Genomic DNA, 14,673 nt, shown 5'->3' on the forward strand with positions numbered 1-14,673 from the left:
GCAAGGGCCTCTCTCACAGGAAAAGCAGGACTGTGTTCTACATAGGAGCTTGGCTGACAACTGGGTCAGAACCAGAACTCTGTGTGCTCTGCTCTATTCCTACTCCACGGTACCAAGGAGCGTAAGTTAACCCATCTTGGTATCAGTCTTCCTCTACTGGAAAGGAAAACCCTGGATTGCTCTTAGAGGCCAAAGGGAGAAAAGAAAGAAGAGTTTCTGCAATAATACACAGAAGGCATACCGAAATTATGCCACTTTTCCTCTTCTACATCTGGGCCCCTATGTTTTAATTCAAAAGAAAGGACCTGTTGTGGCAGCTTCCTAATTCATAAATCAGGAAAAACCTTTAAGTGGCTAGTAAAAATGTAACCAACTAAGAAGTTGTCAGCTGCTAGAAAGCTGCTCTTTAAGTTTCATATTTGGGTAAATTGCTTATGGTCATTTTTTTTTCTGGTTCATCAGGAAGCAAAACAAGACTAGGAGAGATACAAGGAAGCAAAACAAGACTAGATTTTCCTCCAGAAAAATTTTTGAGTAGCATGAGTCAAAAGAACACAAAGGAACTCTTCTCTTCCACGTGTGCAAATCTTTAACGTGTGCAAATCTTTAACCGAGGTTCCTCTCAGTGTAAGGTCAGCAGCACATTGTCATGAAGGCCAACGGTCATTCCATGGTTATCATCATTTGACAGACAATGTCTTAAGCAGTAGCCCTTTTAATCTGGAAGGTTGCTCTTATGAGGGAGCTCCTCCTCCTCAAATCCTCTCCCATTCAATCTTGTGAGTGACTGTTCTAACTGCCTATAAAAAGATGTCCTAAACTTCTTTTGGAGATAGCAAGTGACAGCTCTGTTCTAGCCTCAGTCTGGAAAATAAACCCAAGACTCTTGGAAGATAAAGCAATAGGAACCTTCACACCATTATTCATTCAACAGCTTATTTACTGAACTTCATTTGGTGCCTGGGACACACGTACCCCAGACAGCCAGCGATTTATTTCCTTAAGGTTGGATCTAATATACTCCCCTTTTAGGGCTATAACATCAACTGCTTAATTCTCTGTAGAAGAAGTCACTTACAAACAGCAAAGCACTAGTGAGTAAAGTCTGTGTGGGTAGCCGAAACAAAACATTGTGAGAAAAAGCATAGCTGAAATATGTCAAATATTTGGTAAATATGTGGTAAACTTGGCACCAAGCTGACCTTAATATGCTTTCTACTAATCAGTCCACACTCCAGCTATGCCTGTTGATGACTGAATGGACACTGCTGTGCTTACCACTACATGTTCGATGTGATTCGGACACATCCATCTGCCGAGGGGCATGGCAGTGAGCGGCGGCTCGAGGCAGTCCATGTGAAACAGGAGAGGGCAATAGTCACACTGGATGAGAGGAGCCACGCGGCAACTCCTGCAAAAAAGAGATGTAGGCCATTTCTGTGGCAAGAAAAGGAAAATTCAAACTAACTCTTGACCTGTGGAACAGCCTCCCCTTCTTAATCCTAACATTCTCCCACATCTTCCTCCAGTGATTCAGTTACACTCATGATTAGAAAGATGGATGGGGCTGGCACGATGGCTCACGCCTGTAATCCCCACACTTTGGGAGGCCGAGGTGGACGGATCGCCTGAGGTCAGGAGATCAAGACTAGCCTGACCAACACGGGAAACCCTGTCTCTACTAAAAATACAAAAAATTAGCCAGGCGTGGTGGTGGGCGCCTGTAATCCCAGCTACTCGGGAGACTGAGGCAGGAGAATCGCTTGAACCCAGGAGGCCAGAGGTTGCAGCAAGCCAAGATGGCACCACTGCGCTCCAGCCTGGGTTACAAAGCGAAACTCTATCTTAAAAAAAAAAAAAACAAAAAAACAGATGGATGGATTTGGGGGTTCCCATTAGGTTCTCCATTATTCTCTTTTCTAAGAAGAATGTGTCTTGTGGGAAAGTGAATGTTTAGTTGGAGTACAGCTAAAGTGGCTGTCAGAGCAGGGATGATCAATGTCCAGTACTCACTAGGGGAAAACAGTGAACTCTGCTCTGATCTCCCTACTTCTTAAAAGAGAGAGGCTACTTCATTAAAAAATCACTAGCAGCCTTTCTGGAGTCTTAACTATAGCAAGAAAATATTTATCTTCTGTATGAAGCACTCAGCAGAACTGACAATTAGAGGTGTGCTGGAAAGATGATTTTGTAATGTATTCATGTAAGCAAGGTTCAAGGGAGGAGGACTAAGCAAATGACAACTACGATTTGTAACTACAATACTTCTGGGGTCCCCAAGATGCACTGGAGCCACAGTTTGTCCTGGCTCAGAGTTCTGTCACTCTACTATCTAGTTCCCTTCCCCTATAGCTTTTGCTGTGAAATACTTTTTTGATAGTTACGTTCTCTTACTGCTCTGCTCTGACCATAATACAGTACTTCTAACACACCTAAGCCAACAAGTCCAGCTTCAGTAACTGAAACAGCTGGTTTCTGTCAGAGATCCTATTTGAAGGAAACCTGTGTCCCAGACACTACAACTGGGGCAGCCCTAGGGGCTTTTGGAAGTTATCCAGTCCAATATACACTATTATAGATCCTTACACTACTTTTAAACTCATCTTAAGTGATTCAAGTTAATGTTTAGTTTAAGTCCAACTCCTCTTGTTCTAGTGTCTAAACAGTTTTTTTGAGATGGAGTCTTGCTCTGTCACCAGGCTAGAGTGCAGTGGCACGCAACCTCAGCTCACTGCAACCTCCGCCTCCTGGGTTCAAGTGATTCTCCTGCCTCAGCCTCTGGAGTAGCTGGGACTACAGGCGCATGCCACCACGCCCAGCTAATTTTTGTATTTTTAGTAAAGATGGAATTTCACCACATTGGCCCGGATGGTTTTGATCTCCTGACCTCGTGATCTGCCCGCCTCGGCCTCCCAAAGTGCTGGGATTATAGGCGTAAACCACCACGCCAGGCCATTGTTTTTGTTTTTAAAATACAGGGTCTTGCTCTGTTGTCCAGGCTGGAGTGCAGTGGCATGATCACAGTTTAGCCTCCAGGGCTAATCTGCTTAAGCCTCCTGAGTAGCTGGGACTACAGGTGCATATCACCATACCTGGCTCATTAAAAAAATTTTTTTTTTGTAGAGACACGGTTTCACTGTGTTGCCCAGGCTGGTCTCAAGCTCCCAGGTTCAAACAATCTGACTGCCTTGGCCTCCCAAATTGCTGAGATTACAGGCATGAGCCACCGTGCTCGGCCTCAACACAGTTCACAGTACTCCTATACTGTGATTCTTCAGAAAATATGTTGTTAACACATACACATTAAAGGCTCTCATCAATCCATTAGTCAGTCTCTGTTTACTCATACCATCAGAATATGGGCTGTTCCCATTTAACATAACCTGGTCTGGAAGAGGTGATGAGAGAAAAAGTATCATTTGCTAAACATGAGAAAGAGCCCCTTAGTATGAAAGAAAATACCTGTTACACGTGAAGCAGACTTTGACCGGTAAGGGAACGAGACCATTGTGATCTAATTCATGCTGTGTCTTCTTAACATTTTTCCCTGTTGTTTCCTCCTTTCTTCTCCTCTTGCTAGAACCTAGAAAAGAAAGTGATGGTGCTGAGCTATCCCTGGCTTCTGAGTGCCTAGCCTGCAATATGGAAACAACATAAGGGAAAAAACAGATCTTAAGCATGTGCCATGACCTAGGCATGGCTTTCTCTCTAAGGCCCCTGGGGTTGATTTTAAGTTAGAAAAAAGAATGAGAAAGGAAGAAAAAAAAGAGACTAATACATAAGTCAGAATCAGAAGTCATCTGTTCTATGGCAGAAACACATCTAACTGTTTTACAAACATAAAATGGTCAGAAATGCTAGATTAGATACTGGCAACCTAAGAAATGTAAATGTCCAAGTCATGTAGTCAACAAGGACTATTCTGTGGAGTTGGCCTGCAACCTTGAACTACTGGGCTCAAGCAACCTTCCTGCCTTAGCCTCCATATTAGCCAGGACTACAAGTGTGGGCCACCAAACTCAGCTAACTTTTTTATTTTTATTTTTTGAGAGACAGGGTCTCATCATGTTGCTCAGACTGGTCTCCAATTCCTGGCCTCAAGTGATCTTCCTGTCTCGATCTCTCAAAGTACCAAGATTACAGGTGTGAGCTACCACACCTGGCCCACATTTTCATAAAAATCAGAGAAGCTTTGATTCCATATGCATTCTTCTTAAGTCTACCAATTTCACTTTGGGAGGAAAAAGTAAGACGTAGAAGCTTTACGGTATCAAGAAGCCAGGACTTAAAAAAAAAAGAAAAAAGAATGGAGGACAATTTGGCAATATCTATCAAAACTATAAATGCATAGTTTTGACCCAGCAATTTTATTGTCCTATAGATATAGTTACACATCTATACATGTATACAATGATGTATTTACAAAGTTATTCACTGAAGCACTACCAGTAGTAACAAAATATTTGGAACCTAAATGTCCATTAATAGAAAATTGGTTAAATAAATTATGACGTATCTGTATAATGAACTACTATGAAACCATTAAAAAAAGTGAGAAGGCCAGGTGCAGTGGCTCATGCCTATAATCCCAGCACTCTGGGAGCCTCTGAGGCAGGAGGATCGTGTGAGCACAGTTCGAGACCAGCCCTGGCAACAGAGTGAGACCCTGTCTCTATAAAAAATATAAAAATTAGCTGGGTGTGGTGGTGTGCAACTGTGGTCCCAGCTACTTGGGAGGCTGAGGTGGGAGGATTGCTTGAGCTGTGGTCACACCACTGCACCACAGTGCAGTGCAGCCTGGGTGACAGAGCAAGACTGTTTCAAAAAAAAAAAAAAAAAAAAAAATCTATATTAATATAAAAAGACTTCTAGAAAATATTTTAAAGTGAAAACAACAACAAAAAAAGCAAGGTGTAGAATGGGTTACCTAGTATGTTACTTAAGGGGAAATTAATCAGCATATATCTGTATTTGCTTTTACATGCACAAAGAAATTTGAGAAGAATCAACCAGTGGTTACCTGTGAAGAGCAGGAAGGTGGAAAGTAGGCAAATGGCAGATGGGTGGGAGGGAAATTTTCATTGTAGCCCTTAATATTTTTTGATTTTTGAACCATGTGAATGTATAATATACATCTATCTATCTATCTATCTATCTATCTATCTATCTATCTATCTATCTATATTTTTAAAGATAATTCTGGGGCCGGGTGTGGTGACTCACACCTGTAATCCCAGCACTTTGGGAGGTTGAGGTGGGCGGATCACCTGAGATCAGGAGTTCAAGATCAGCCTGACCAACATGGTGAAATCCCATCTCTATTAAAAATACAAAAATTAGCCAGGCATGGTGGCATGCGCCTGTAGTCCCAGCTACTTGGAAGGCTGAGGCACGAGAATTACTTGAACCTGGGAGGCGGAGGTTGCAGTGAACTGAGATCGCACCACTGCACTCCAGCCTGAGTGACAAAGTGAGACTCTTTCTCCAAAAAAAAAAAAAAGGAAAAAGATAATTCTGGGGGTGGGGCGGTGGGAAAGGAGTTCAGAAACTGAGAAAATGGAAAACTGAGTAAGCTCTGTAATGGCTAAGACCTTCAAAGATCTCTCCAAGCAGAACCAGGAACAGAAACCCAAGACAGTAGCTACATGAACAGTGACTCCACAGGAAGCACTGCTTTCGTGCTGGTCCTTTGGGGAAACTGGGGTTGGGGAGGGATATGATGATGGTTTGGCTGACCTGGTAGTGCAGTGGTACAAGTCAGTTCATTGGGCAACTGAAATTGGGTGGGGTTCCGCTCCATGGCGGCAGCAATCAGCAGCTCAAAGGGCCGCCTCAGCTGGGGCTGCACATAGTCTGGCTCCGCTGCTACTGGTTCCTCATCCACGTCAATGATGTCTTCGTCGACATCATTCTGCTCAGAGGTGGGGGTCTCTGTGCTGGCATTGGATGTGGGCGTGCCAGGCCTGCTGGCTCTCCTTTCCAGGATCCGAGCATGGGCAATGGCCTTTAGTTCAGTTTTGCTGGCCGATCTGTCCAACAAGTCAGTGTCACTGCTGGGGGATGTAGTCCGTTTGCCAGATTTGTCCACCAGTCCATTGACATGACCCAGCTCCTTTTTCTGCTCTCGTTTCTGTGCAAATGAACAGGTGGGCCCATCATGAAAAGTACCATGAAACAAAGAGATGGGTGCTACAAAGTCCTGGTAGACCACTAACCAAAATTGTAAAAGGCCTTCACATATCACAGACTCATCTACCTGGTGACTTGGAACACTGGTCTGTTAAAGTTGACACAACTATAATTGAACTAAAGCTGATAAAACTGTTGCATCAGAGAATCACCAAAAAGCATGGAAAGTTAGGAATAACTATACAAAATATATATCATTAACACTAACTCATCATATGACATACAACATCTATAAAGTATAGGGTAAAGGGCTAAAAAGGTAACACAGTGAGAATAAATTTAGTGAGACTAATAGTAAAAATCAATGGGTCAGGCATGGTGGCTCATGTCTGTAATCCCAGCACTTTGGGAGGCTGAGGCAGGCAGATCACCTGGGGTCAGGAGTTCAAGACCAGCCTGGCCAACATGGTGAAACCCTATCTCTACTAAAAACACAAAAATCATTTGGGTGTGGTGGCACACGCCTGTAATCCCAGCTACTCAGGAGGCTGAGGCAGGAGCATCGCTTGAACCTGGGAGGAAGAGGTTGCAGTGAGCTGAGATTGTACCACTGCACTCCAGCTTGGGCAACAGAGCAAGATTCCATCTCAAAAAAAAAAAAAAAAAAAAAAAAAAAAAATCAATGAGATCACTATACAGCCTCCTGACCTCCTGAATGGTTTTTAAAACTTTGCTCAAAATAAGTGACACTTATTAGAAAGTGGGGAAATGGAAAAAGATTAAGTGTACTCAGTAGGACTGGATATCTATCTGATAGAACATTTTCCTCCAGGACTCCAAATAGAGTAGTCAAATGAAGGTTTAACACTGATCTCCAGGTAGGAGACCTGTGATCTTGTCCTACTTCTGCCACTGATTCCCTCTGACCTTGTGGTGACTCATGCTGGTGGGCAAGAATTTCTTGATCTGTAAAATGAGACAGAAAAATCTTTCTTTTCCTCTCAGGGATATGGTGGAGGGAGATAAAAAGGGTCATATATATGAAAGGGATAATTTGGAGTTGGAGTAGGACCTAGTGCTTCCACTACGAATCATGATAGGACCTGAATGTCAGGAGCTGATGAAGGCCAGAGGATGTATTATTTCAGTTCACTTCAGTGTAAATACAGGAGGCCAAAGGGGAGTAGTGCTGGTGATGGTGGAAAAGGCAGACTTGGCACTGGTAGGCAAAGAGGTCCATGTGAAAGGTAAGAGGCATCTTAGGAGAAGTGCCCTGTTAGAAAAGGGCATCCTATAATCCCCAACAAGTAGCTCTGCTCCTAGAAAACTGATGAAGACGTAACAGAGGTTCGGAATGAGAGAATTTGGTTCAAATACTGGTTCTGTCAATTCCTTTGAGTCCTTGGGAAAGTTACTCTACATTTTTGAGCCTCTGTTTCTTCCTTTCTAAAATGGAAATCTACTGCCAGCATTCAGTATCCATCTATGGCTGGATGGATAGATAATGGGATAACATAATTAAAACACCTGGCATACAAACTAACATAGTATTTCCTTTTCTCCACCCTCTTTACCTCTTTTCCTTCAGCTCCCCTAAACCTTTTCAGGTCCAGCTTTTTTGAGTGGCAAGTTTGAGAGGGCTCTTAGCTGGCAGGTGCCTCTAACTAGCCCTGCTCTTACCTAATTAGGGATGCACAGGAAAGGATCTTGGAAGGTGGAGAGGCTGGAAGATAGCTTGGTTTATGGAGAAATTTAACTACAGCTGTGGTTAGGTGGTTGACTGGGCTTTGGCTTGCTTTTTAATATGAACCCTTATGCACATATTTGAAAAATAATGTCTGCTTGTTTACTTTCTTTCTTAAAGGCTGAAACTGTTACACACATAAACCACAACCTGAATCATCTCATCCTGTTTCTGCAACCAAGGAAGTCATCATTCATTGTGACATCACGTTCAGGGACCAGGCAAATAGAGGTGAGGTCACAACATAGGAAAGTTGCTTGGTGTATAATTAGTGTGGGGAGCACAGGGGGGTGGATTACAATGCACAAATTCTAATCCATAGCCTATAATTTGAGGGTTGGGTCAATCATAATCTGGGTGCAAGCACACCTACTTCCTTTTTTAATAAGGGAGAATATAGCTCTTGTTGCCCACAAGAGTTCTGAAAGTAGAAAATAATAAACCATATTCTTGAAGCCAGTACTAAATTATCAAAGCTGAAGGACGCGAAGCTAAAGAAAGATTAGGCAACTTGGGGTACAAATGGGTTCAAAATCCTCTCTGTCAGTATGACAAGTCTCTGGATACCAGTGACTTATTTGCCTTGGGGTGAGAGAAAACTCCATTTTCCATCAAGCTGGAGAAGCAGCCTTCATTCTTCAGTCATGGATAAGGCTGCCACATTCAGGCCACTTATTAGGAAGTTAACAAGAAGATAAGACTACTCCTGTCACTAGTGACTAAACACGGCTCAGTAAGTTAACACACCTCTTCTGCCCATTTCAGCAGCCCATGTTTGGATTTTTAGGCCCTACTGGATTCCAAACAGTCACCATGGGAAGAGTGGGGTGATTCCAGGGCTGGAAGAGACAAGAAGAAGGGACAAGAATGCCTTCAGGGCTAGGCCGTCTTAGCTCTAGCATATCAGTGCTCTGGATCAGGCTTTCTGGACAGTCTTCAGAAAGCAGCATTATTACCTTTCGGCGAACAGTGCACCGGTGACACATCCACTCTCCAGGAGGCAACATTTCTTCACTCAGTGGAGGGTTACTGTGGGGAACAGACAAGGGCAAGACTAAGTAACTAGCCCTTTGAGGCAGTAGGAAAAGCCTAGCTAGGTTTGCATGTTCCTAAACTCCTATTGTGGCCAGTTCTGCAGGACTGCTAGGGTTGTCTCCTCCTTCAAAATGCCTAAGTCAGCATCACTCATAATAACCTAAGGAGTGAGCATCCCTTCCCACGCCTTAGAGACAGAAGCCAAATCCAGAGCTATTAACACTGGGTTTGTAGGGAAAGTATAATAAAATACCTGAGAGGTCCTCCACACTGTTTTCTTAAAGCCTGTTAGTATAGGGCCAAGCTTTTCTAGCTGCTGTTCACAGCCCTGTCACATGGTCCCATTCCATCTTCCCAGACCCCTTCAGGTGCTCTTCCCACTAATCAAATGGAAGACTCCCTATTTCTTCCTCTAGAATACCCTTCCTTTAGAAAGCTATGCCTGTCAAAACTCTATTCATCCTTTCATATCTGCCTCAATCAGCTGTGATGGATTAAAGACAGCTGCAAATTATTTGCTCTGCCTCCCATCCACAGGTAGTCCCTTTCCCTCCTCTTGAATTGTGCTTGTCTTATGACTTGCTTTGATCACAGAATGCAGCAGAGGTGACAATGCTGCAACTTCCAAAGCTGGGCCTTAAGAGATCTGCAGATTCTACTTTTTAAAAAATATGCTTGGAAAGTTCCATCTTAGAGCCCTGCTGTCATGCTATGAGAGAGGACATGGAGGAGACAAGGTATTCCAATCAACAGTTTTAGGTCGGGCGCAGTGACTCACACTTGGAATCCCAGCACTTTGGGAGGCTGAGGCTGGTGGATCACTTGAGGTTAGGAGTTCAAGATCAGCCTGGCCAACATGGCAAAACCCCATCTCTACTAAAAATATAAAAATTAGTCAGGTATGGTGGCACATGCCTGTAATCCCAGCTATTTGGGAGGCTGAGGCAGAAGAATTGCTTGAACCTGGGAGGTGGAGGTTACAGTGAGCCAAGATCGCACCACTGCACTCTTAGCCTGGGCAACAGAGCGAAACTCCATCTTGAGAAAACAAAAACCAAAAAAACAGCTTCAGCTGAACTCCAAGCCAACACACAGCAGCAACTACTGCTATGTGAGTGAGTCATGGTATGTGACATACCAGTTCAGTGAAGCCTCCAAATGACTGCAGTCCCAGCCAACATCATGTGAAACAGAAAAACCACCCAGCAGAGCCCAGGCAACCCTCAGAACTGTGAGAGATAATAACGAGTTTCTATACCAGGCCACTGAGTTTTGGTGTTGTTTGTTATGTGACAATAGATAACCAAACAGCTTTTCCATGAGTTCATATTACTCCTGTATCTTGGACCTCTTGCTGCATGGTTTAGTTCTCTTTTGGCACTTCTCATGCTTTGCCCATTTCAGTAGTTCTCTTATTTATTTTATTAGAGGGACTAGGACAATGATTGGATCTCTTCCCTCCTTGTATCTTTATAATATAGAGGTTGTGCACACAGCAGATCACCTGAAATCGGAAGTTCGAGACCAGTCTGGCTAACATGGTGAAACCCCATCTCTACTAAAAATACAAAAATTAGCTGGGCGTGGTGGTGGGCACCTGTAATCCCAGCTACTTGGGAGGCTGAGGTAGGAGAATCCTTTGAACGCAGGAGGCGGAAGTTGCAGTAAGCTGAGATTACATCATTGCATTCCAGCCTGGGCAACAAGAGCGAAACTCTATCTCAAAATAAACAAACAAACAAACAAACCACCAAAAAACAGTCCAGGCATGATGGCTTAAGCCTGTAATCCCAGCACTTTGGGAGGCCGAGGCAGGTGGAACATGAGGTCAGGAGTTTGAGAACAGCCTGGCCAACATGGTGAAATCCTGTCTCTACTAATAATACAAAAATTAGCTGGGCGTGGTGGTGGGCACCTGTAGTCCCAGCTACTCAGGAGGCTGAGGCAGGAGAATGGCGTGAACCCAGGAGGCGGAGCTTGCAGTGAGCTGAGATTGTGTCTCTGCACTCCAGTCTGGGTGACAGAGCGAGACTCTGTCCCGCCTCCCAAAAAAAAAAAAAAGAAAAAAAGAAATTCCTATCTTTGATGCCGGGCGCAGTGTTGATGCCGGGCGCAGTGGCTCACGCCTGTAACCCCAGCACTTTAGGAGGTGGAGGCGGGTGGATCACCTGAGGTCGAGAGTTCGAGACCAGCCTGACCAACATGGAGAAACCCCATCTCTACTAAAAATACAAAATTAGCTGGGCATGGTGGCACACACCTGTAATCCCAGCTACTCAGGAGGCTGAGGCAGGAGAACCACTTGAACTGAGGAGGCGGAGGTTACGCTGAGCCGAGATCATGCCATTACACTCCAGCCTGGGCAACAAGAGTGAAACTCTGTCTCAAGAAAAAAAAAAAAGAAATTCTTATCTTTGGGTTCTTTGTTAAGTAATCTACTTGGAATGGTATGCAGGAAATTTTTCTTTGAAGAATGGGAGAAATAGTAAAAAAAAAACCCAAAAAACAAAAAACAAAAAAACCAAACTTGATTTTTTTTACTATACAAGGACTCTCCATATTTTCTCAGCACTTAAAGTTATGCTGTTTTACCATTTCTACATAAAATAGCACTTGACTTGGCAAATTTTCTTAGCTCCCTGTTTCCCCAGAGCCCTAAGCATACACGTCAGATGCCCATCAAGGCTTCACAGCTCATTACTTCCCTTGCTTCCTGTTTCCTTAGTGAAATCTCAGGAGGATGCTTACCAGGAATCAAGAAACTGGAAAAACAATGGCCTGCTAGGACAGGTCTCCAAGCCCTAGAGGATCACAGGTGAATGTCACCTGTAAGTCTCCGCTCATTCTCACCAATGTAATTCTGCAAAAGGCCATATCTAAACTACTGAAATGCATACAAGTAATTTTCAAAGGCCTACAGACTCTGCTATGCTTCAGTAGCTGTCCTATCAAAATTAACCCTGAAGGGTGTCACTTCTGATTCTGTTTCTCATCACTTCTGTTCATCTGTCCACTGGCTTTGTACCAAGATATCCTACATCAAACATTTAAAGTAGAGAAGAGTAAGGTAAGGTGGAATGGGCTTAGATCTTTCACCAAGACGTGAATGGTCTCTCGGCCACCCTTCAGGCTTTCCTCAATCTATTCTCAACCTTGCTGGCAGAATGATTATCCAAGACACAATTCTCATCATATCACTCTCCTGATTTAAAAGCCCTTCAATGATGCCCCTCCCCGACCCATTACAAGATAAAGTTCAAGCTCCTCAGTATTGAAGATAAGACCCCTGTGGCCAGAACCCTCTTCTTTCTCCAGCTCGATCAGTTGGCCGGCTCCCTACACAGCCCATACTGTTTCTCATCTGTTGTCTCTGCTTACTCCAGGGCTACTACCCACAACTACATCACTCTTCCCCAACCGCTTCACCTGGTAAACTCTTTATCTTTTGAGACTCAAGTCAGGTATTCTTTCCAGAAAGCTTTCTCTGAAAGTCTCTGGTTCGCCGGAGTACTTCTGCACCACGCTGTATTCAAACTATTACATGTCTGAATCCCCTTCTCCATGCCTCATTTGCCTTTGTACCTCCACACCCTGTACAATGCCTGGCATGTAGTAGGTACTCAATAAAGCTTTAAAGACTGGGGAACACTAAAGAATGAGCTTCTAGGAAGTGAGTGTAATCCTTCAAAGCTATGAGTCAAGGTAATGCAACTGGGCAGGCATCTGTTTTGTTGGTTAAGTCACACATGAAATTACTTATGTTTTCTAAGTTACCAACCAATGACATGAAACAGGAGTCCAAGTCCATACTGGCAAACCTGAACTTATTGAACCATCCCACCTCTACTCATTTTAATCTTCTTTAAACAATTTGATTTTTAATCTCGTTTATCTTAACACAGGGGTAAAATGCTTAAAACTTGTATTAAGAGGCTCTCAGAAGTAGCATCTTGCTGGTTTATTTTCTTTTTTCCTTTTTTTGAGACGGAGTTTTGCTCTTGTTTCCCAAGCTGGAGTGCAATGGTGCGATCTCGGCTCACCGCAGGTTCAAGTACTTCTCCTGCCTCAGCTTCCCAATTACAGGCATGCACCACCACGCCTGGTTAATTTTGTATTTTTAGTAGAGATGGGGTTTCTCTATGTTAGTCAGGCTGGTCTCGAACTCCTGACCTCACGTGATCTGCCCGCCTCGGCCTCCCAAAGTGCTGGGATTACAGGCATGAGCCACCATGCCTGGGCATATCTTGCTGGTTTCTAAAGGATCACTTTTAGAGTTACCAAGTTTAAGAACACACCTCTGGCCGGGTGACATGGTGAAACCCCGCCTCTACTAAAAATACAAAAAATTAGCCAGGTGAGGTAGCATGCGCCTCCAGCCCCAGCTACTTGTGAGGCTGAGGTGGGAGCATCACCTGAGCCTGGGAGGTAGAGGCTACAGTGAGCCGTGATCGTGCCACTGCACTCCAGCTTGGGCAATGGAGTGAGACCCTGTCTCAAAAATAACAACAAAAAACAAACAAAGAAAACCACACATTTCTCAGAATTCTAGATAATGACCATAGGCTCCTTTTGTTAAGTCTGCCCTAAAGTATGGATAGGGGCTATGAATTTAGAGAGTAGTCCAGGGAAACCCAAGCATTGTCTCCCAGATGAAGACAAAACATTTAAAAGACTGAGGCCATCCTTCCAAAAAAATTTTTTTTTTGAGATGAAGTCTTGCTCTGTCGCCCAGGCTAGAGTGCAGTGGTGTGATCTCAGCTCACAGCAAGCTCCGCCTCCCAGGTTCACACCATTCTCCAGCCTCAGCCTCCCAAGTAGCTGGGATTATAGGCGCCCGCCACCATGCCTGGATAATTTTATTTATTTATTTATTTTTATTTTTAGTAGAGATGGGGTTTTACTATGTCAGCCATGATGGTCTTGATCTCCTGACCTTGTGATCTGCCCGCCTGGGCCTCCTAAAGTGCTGGGATTACAGGTGTGAGCCACCATGCCACGCCCGGCTAATTTTTATATTTTCAGTAGAGATGGGGTTTTCCCATGTTGGCCAGGCTGGTCTTGACCTCCTAACCTCAAGTGATCCGCCCACCTCGGCCTCCCAAAGTACTGGGATTACAGGTATGAGCCACTGCACCTGGCCAAGGTCATCACTTCCTAAGATTTGCTTTTTTTTTTTTTTTGAGATGTAGACTCACTGTATCACCCAGGCTGGATGGAGTTCAGTGGCGTGATCTCAGCTCACTGCAACCCCTGCCTCCTGGGTTCAAGCGATCCTACTGCCTCAGCCTCTCAAGTAGCTGGGATTACAGGTGCCCGCCACCACGTCCAGCTAATTTTTGCTTTTTCAGTAGAGATGGGGCTTCACCATGTTGGCCAGGCTGGTCTCGAACTCCTGACCTCAAATGATCTTGCCTGCCTCGGCCTCCCAAAGTGCTGGGATTACAGGCATGAAACACTTGGTCCAGCCAAGATTTGCTGCTTTTTTAGGGACAGAACACACATCTTGAAATAACAAATTGGAAAAGATGGTATATTGGGAGAAGGCAGTAATATCTAAGATTAGATGGATAGGAAAGAAAGATCTTAGAAAATGATCATCATGGGCACAGCTGGAACACAGGAATCACCCATCATAAAGCTTTCTCATGACCATGTTTCCTCTCTGCTCCAAGCAATTAATTCCCTTCAAGCTATTTAAAGCAGCTTTTCAATTCAAACTTCTTTCTCTTTTTTGAGGCAGGGTCTCATTGTGTCACCCAGGCTGG

The 14,673-nt window shown here is 44.1% G+C and overlaps 1 protein-coding gene across 3 annotated transcripts in view; it reads right to left on the reverse strand.

The window, feature by feature from the left end:
- Positions 1 to 14,673, reverse strand: part of PHF12 (PHD finger protein 12) — a 47,616-nt gene that overhangs the window by 12,849 nt on the left and 20,094 nt on the right. For 2 of the 3 annotated variants that reach the window (XM_008010854.3, XM_037992796.2), the window contains 4 exons: positions 8,830 to 8,902; positions 5,737 to 6,130; positions 3,463 to 3,583; positions 1,279 to 1,411 (listed from right to left, as the gene is read on the reverse strand). In XM_008010854.3, the coding sequence (XP_008009045.1) occupies positions 1,279 to 1,411; positions 3,463 to 3,583; positions 5,737 to 6,130; positions 8,830 to 8,902 (721 nt within the window). Of the gene's footprint in view, positions 1 to 1,278; positions 1,412 to 3,462; positions 3,584 to 5,736; positions 6,131 to 8,829; positions 8,903 to 9,686; positions 9,710 to 14,673 lie in introns of those variants that run through there. The other variant, XM_073004786.1, reaches the window with a different exon arrangement.

The sequence above is a fragment of the Chlorocebus sabaeus genome, chromosome 16 (assembly GCF_047675955.1).
Source record: "Chlorocebus sabaeus isolate Y175 chromosome 16, mChlSab1.0.hap1, whole genome shotgun sequence".
Taxonomy (NCBI): domain Eukaryota; kingdom Metazoa; phylum Chordata; class Mammalia; order Primates; family Cercopithecidae; genus Chlorocebus; species Chlorocebus sabaeus.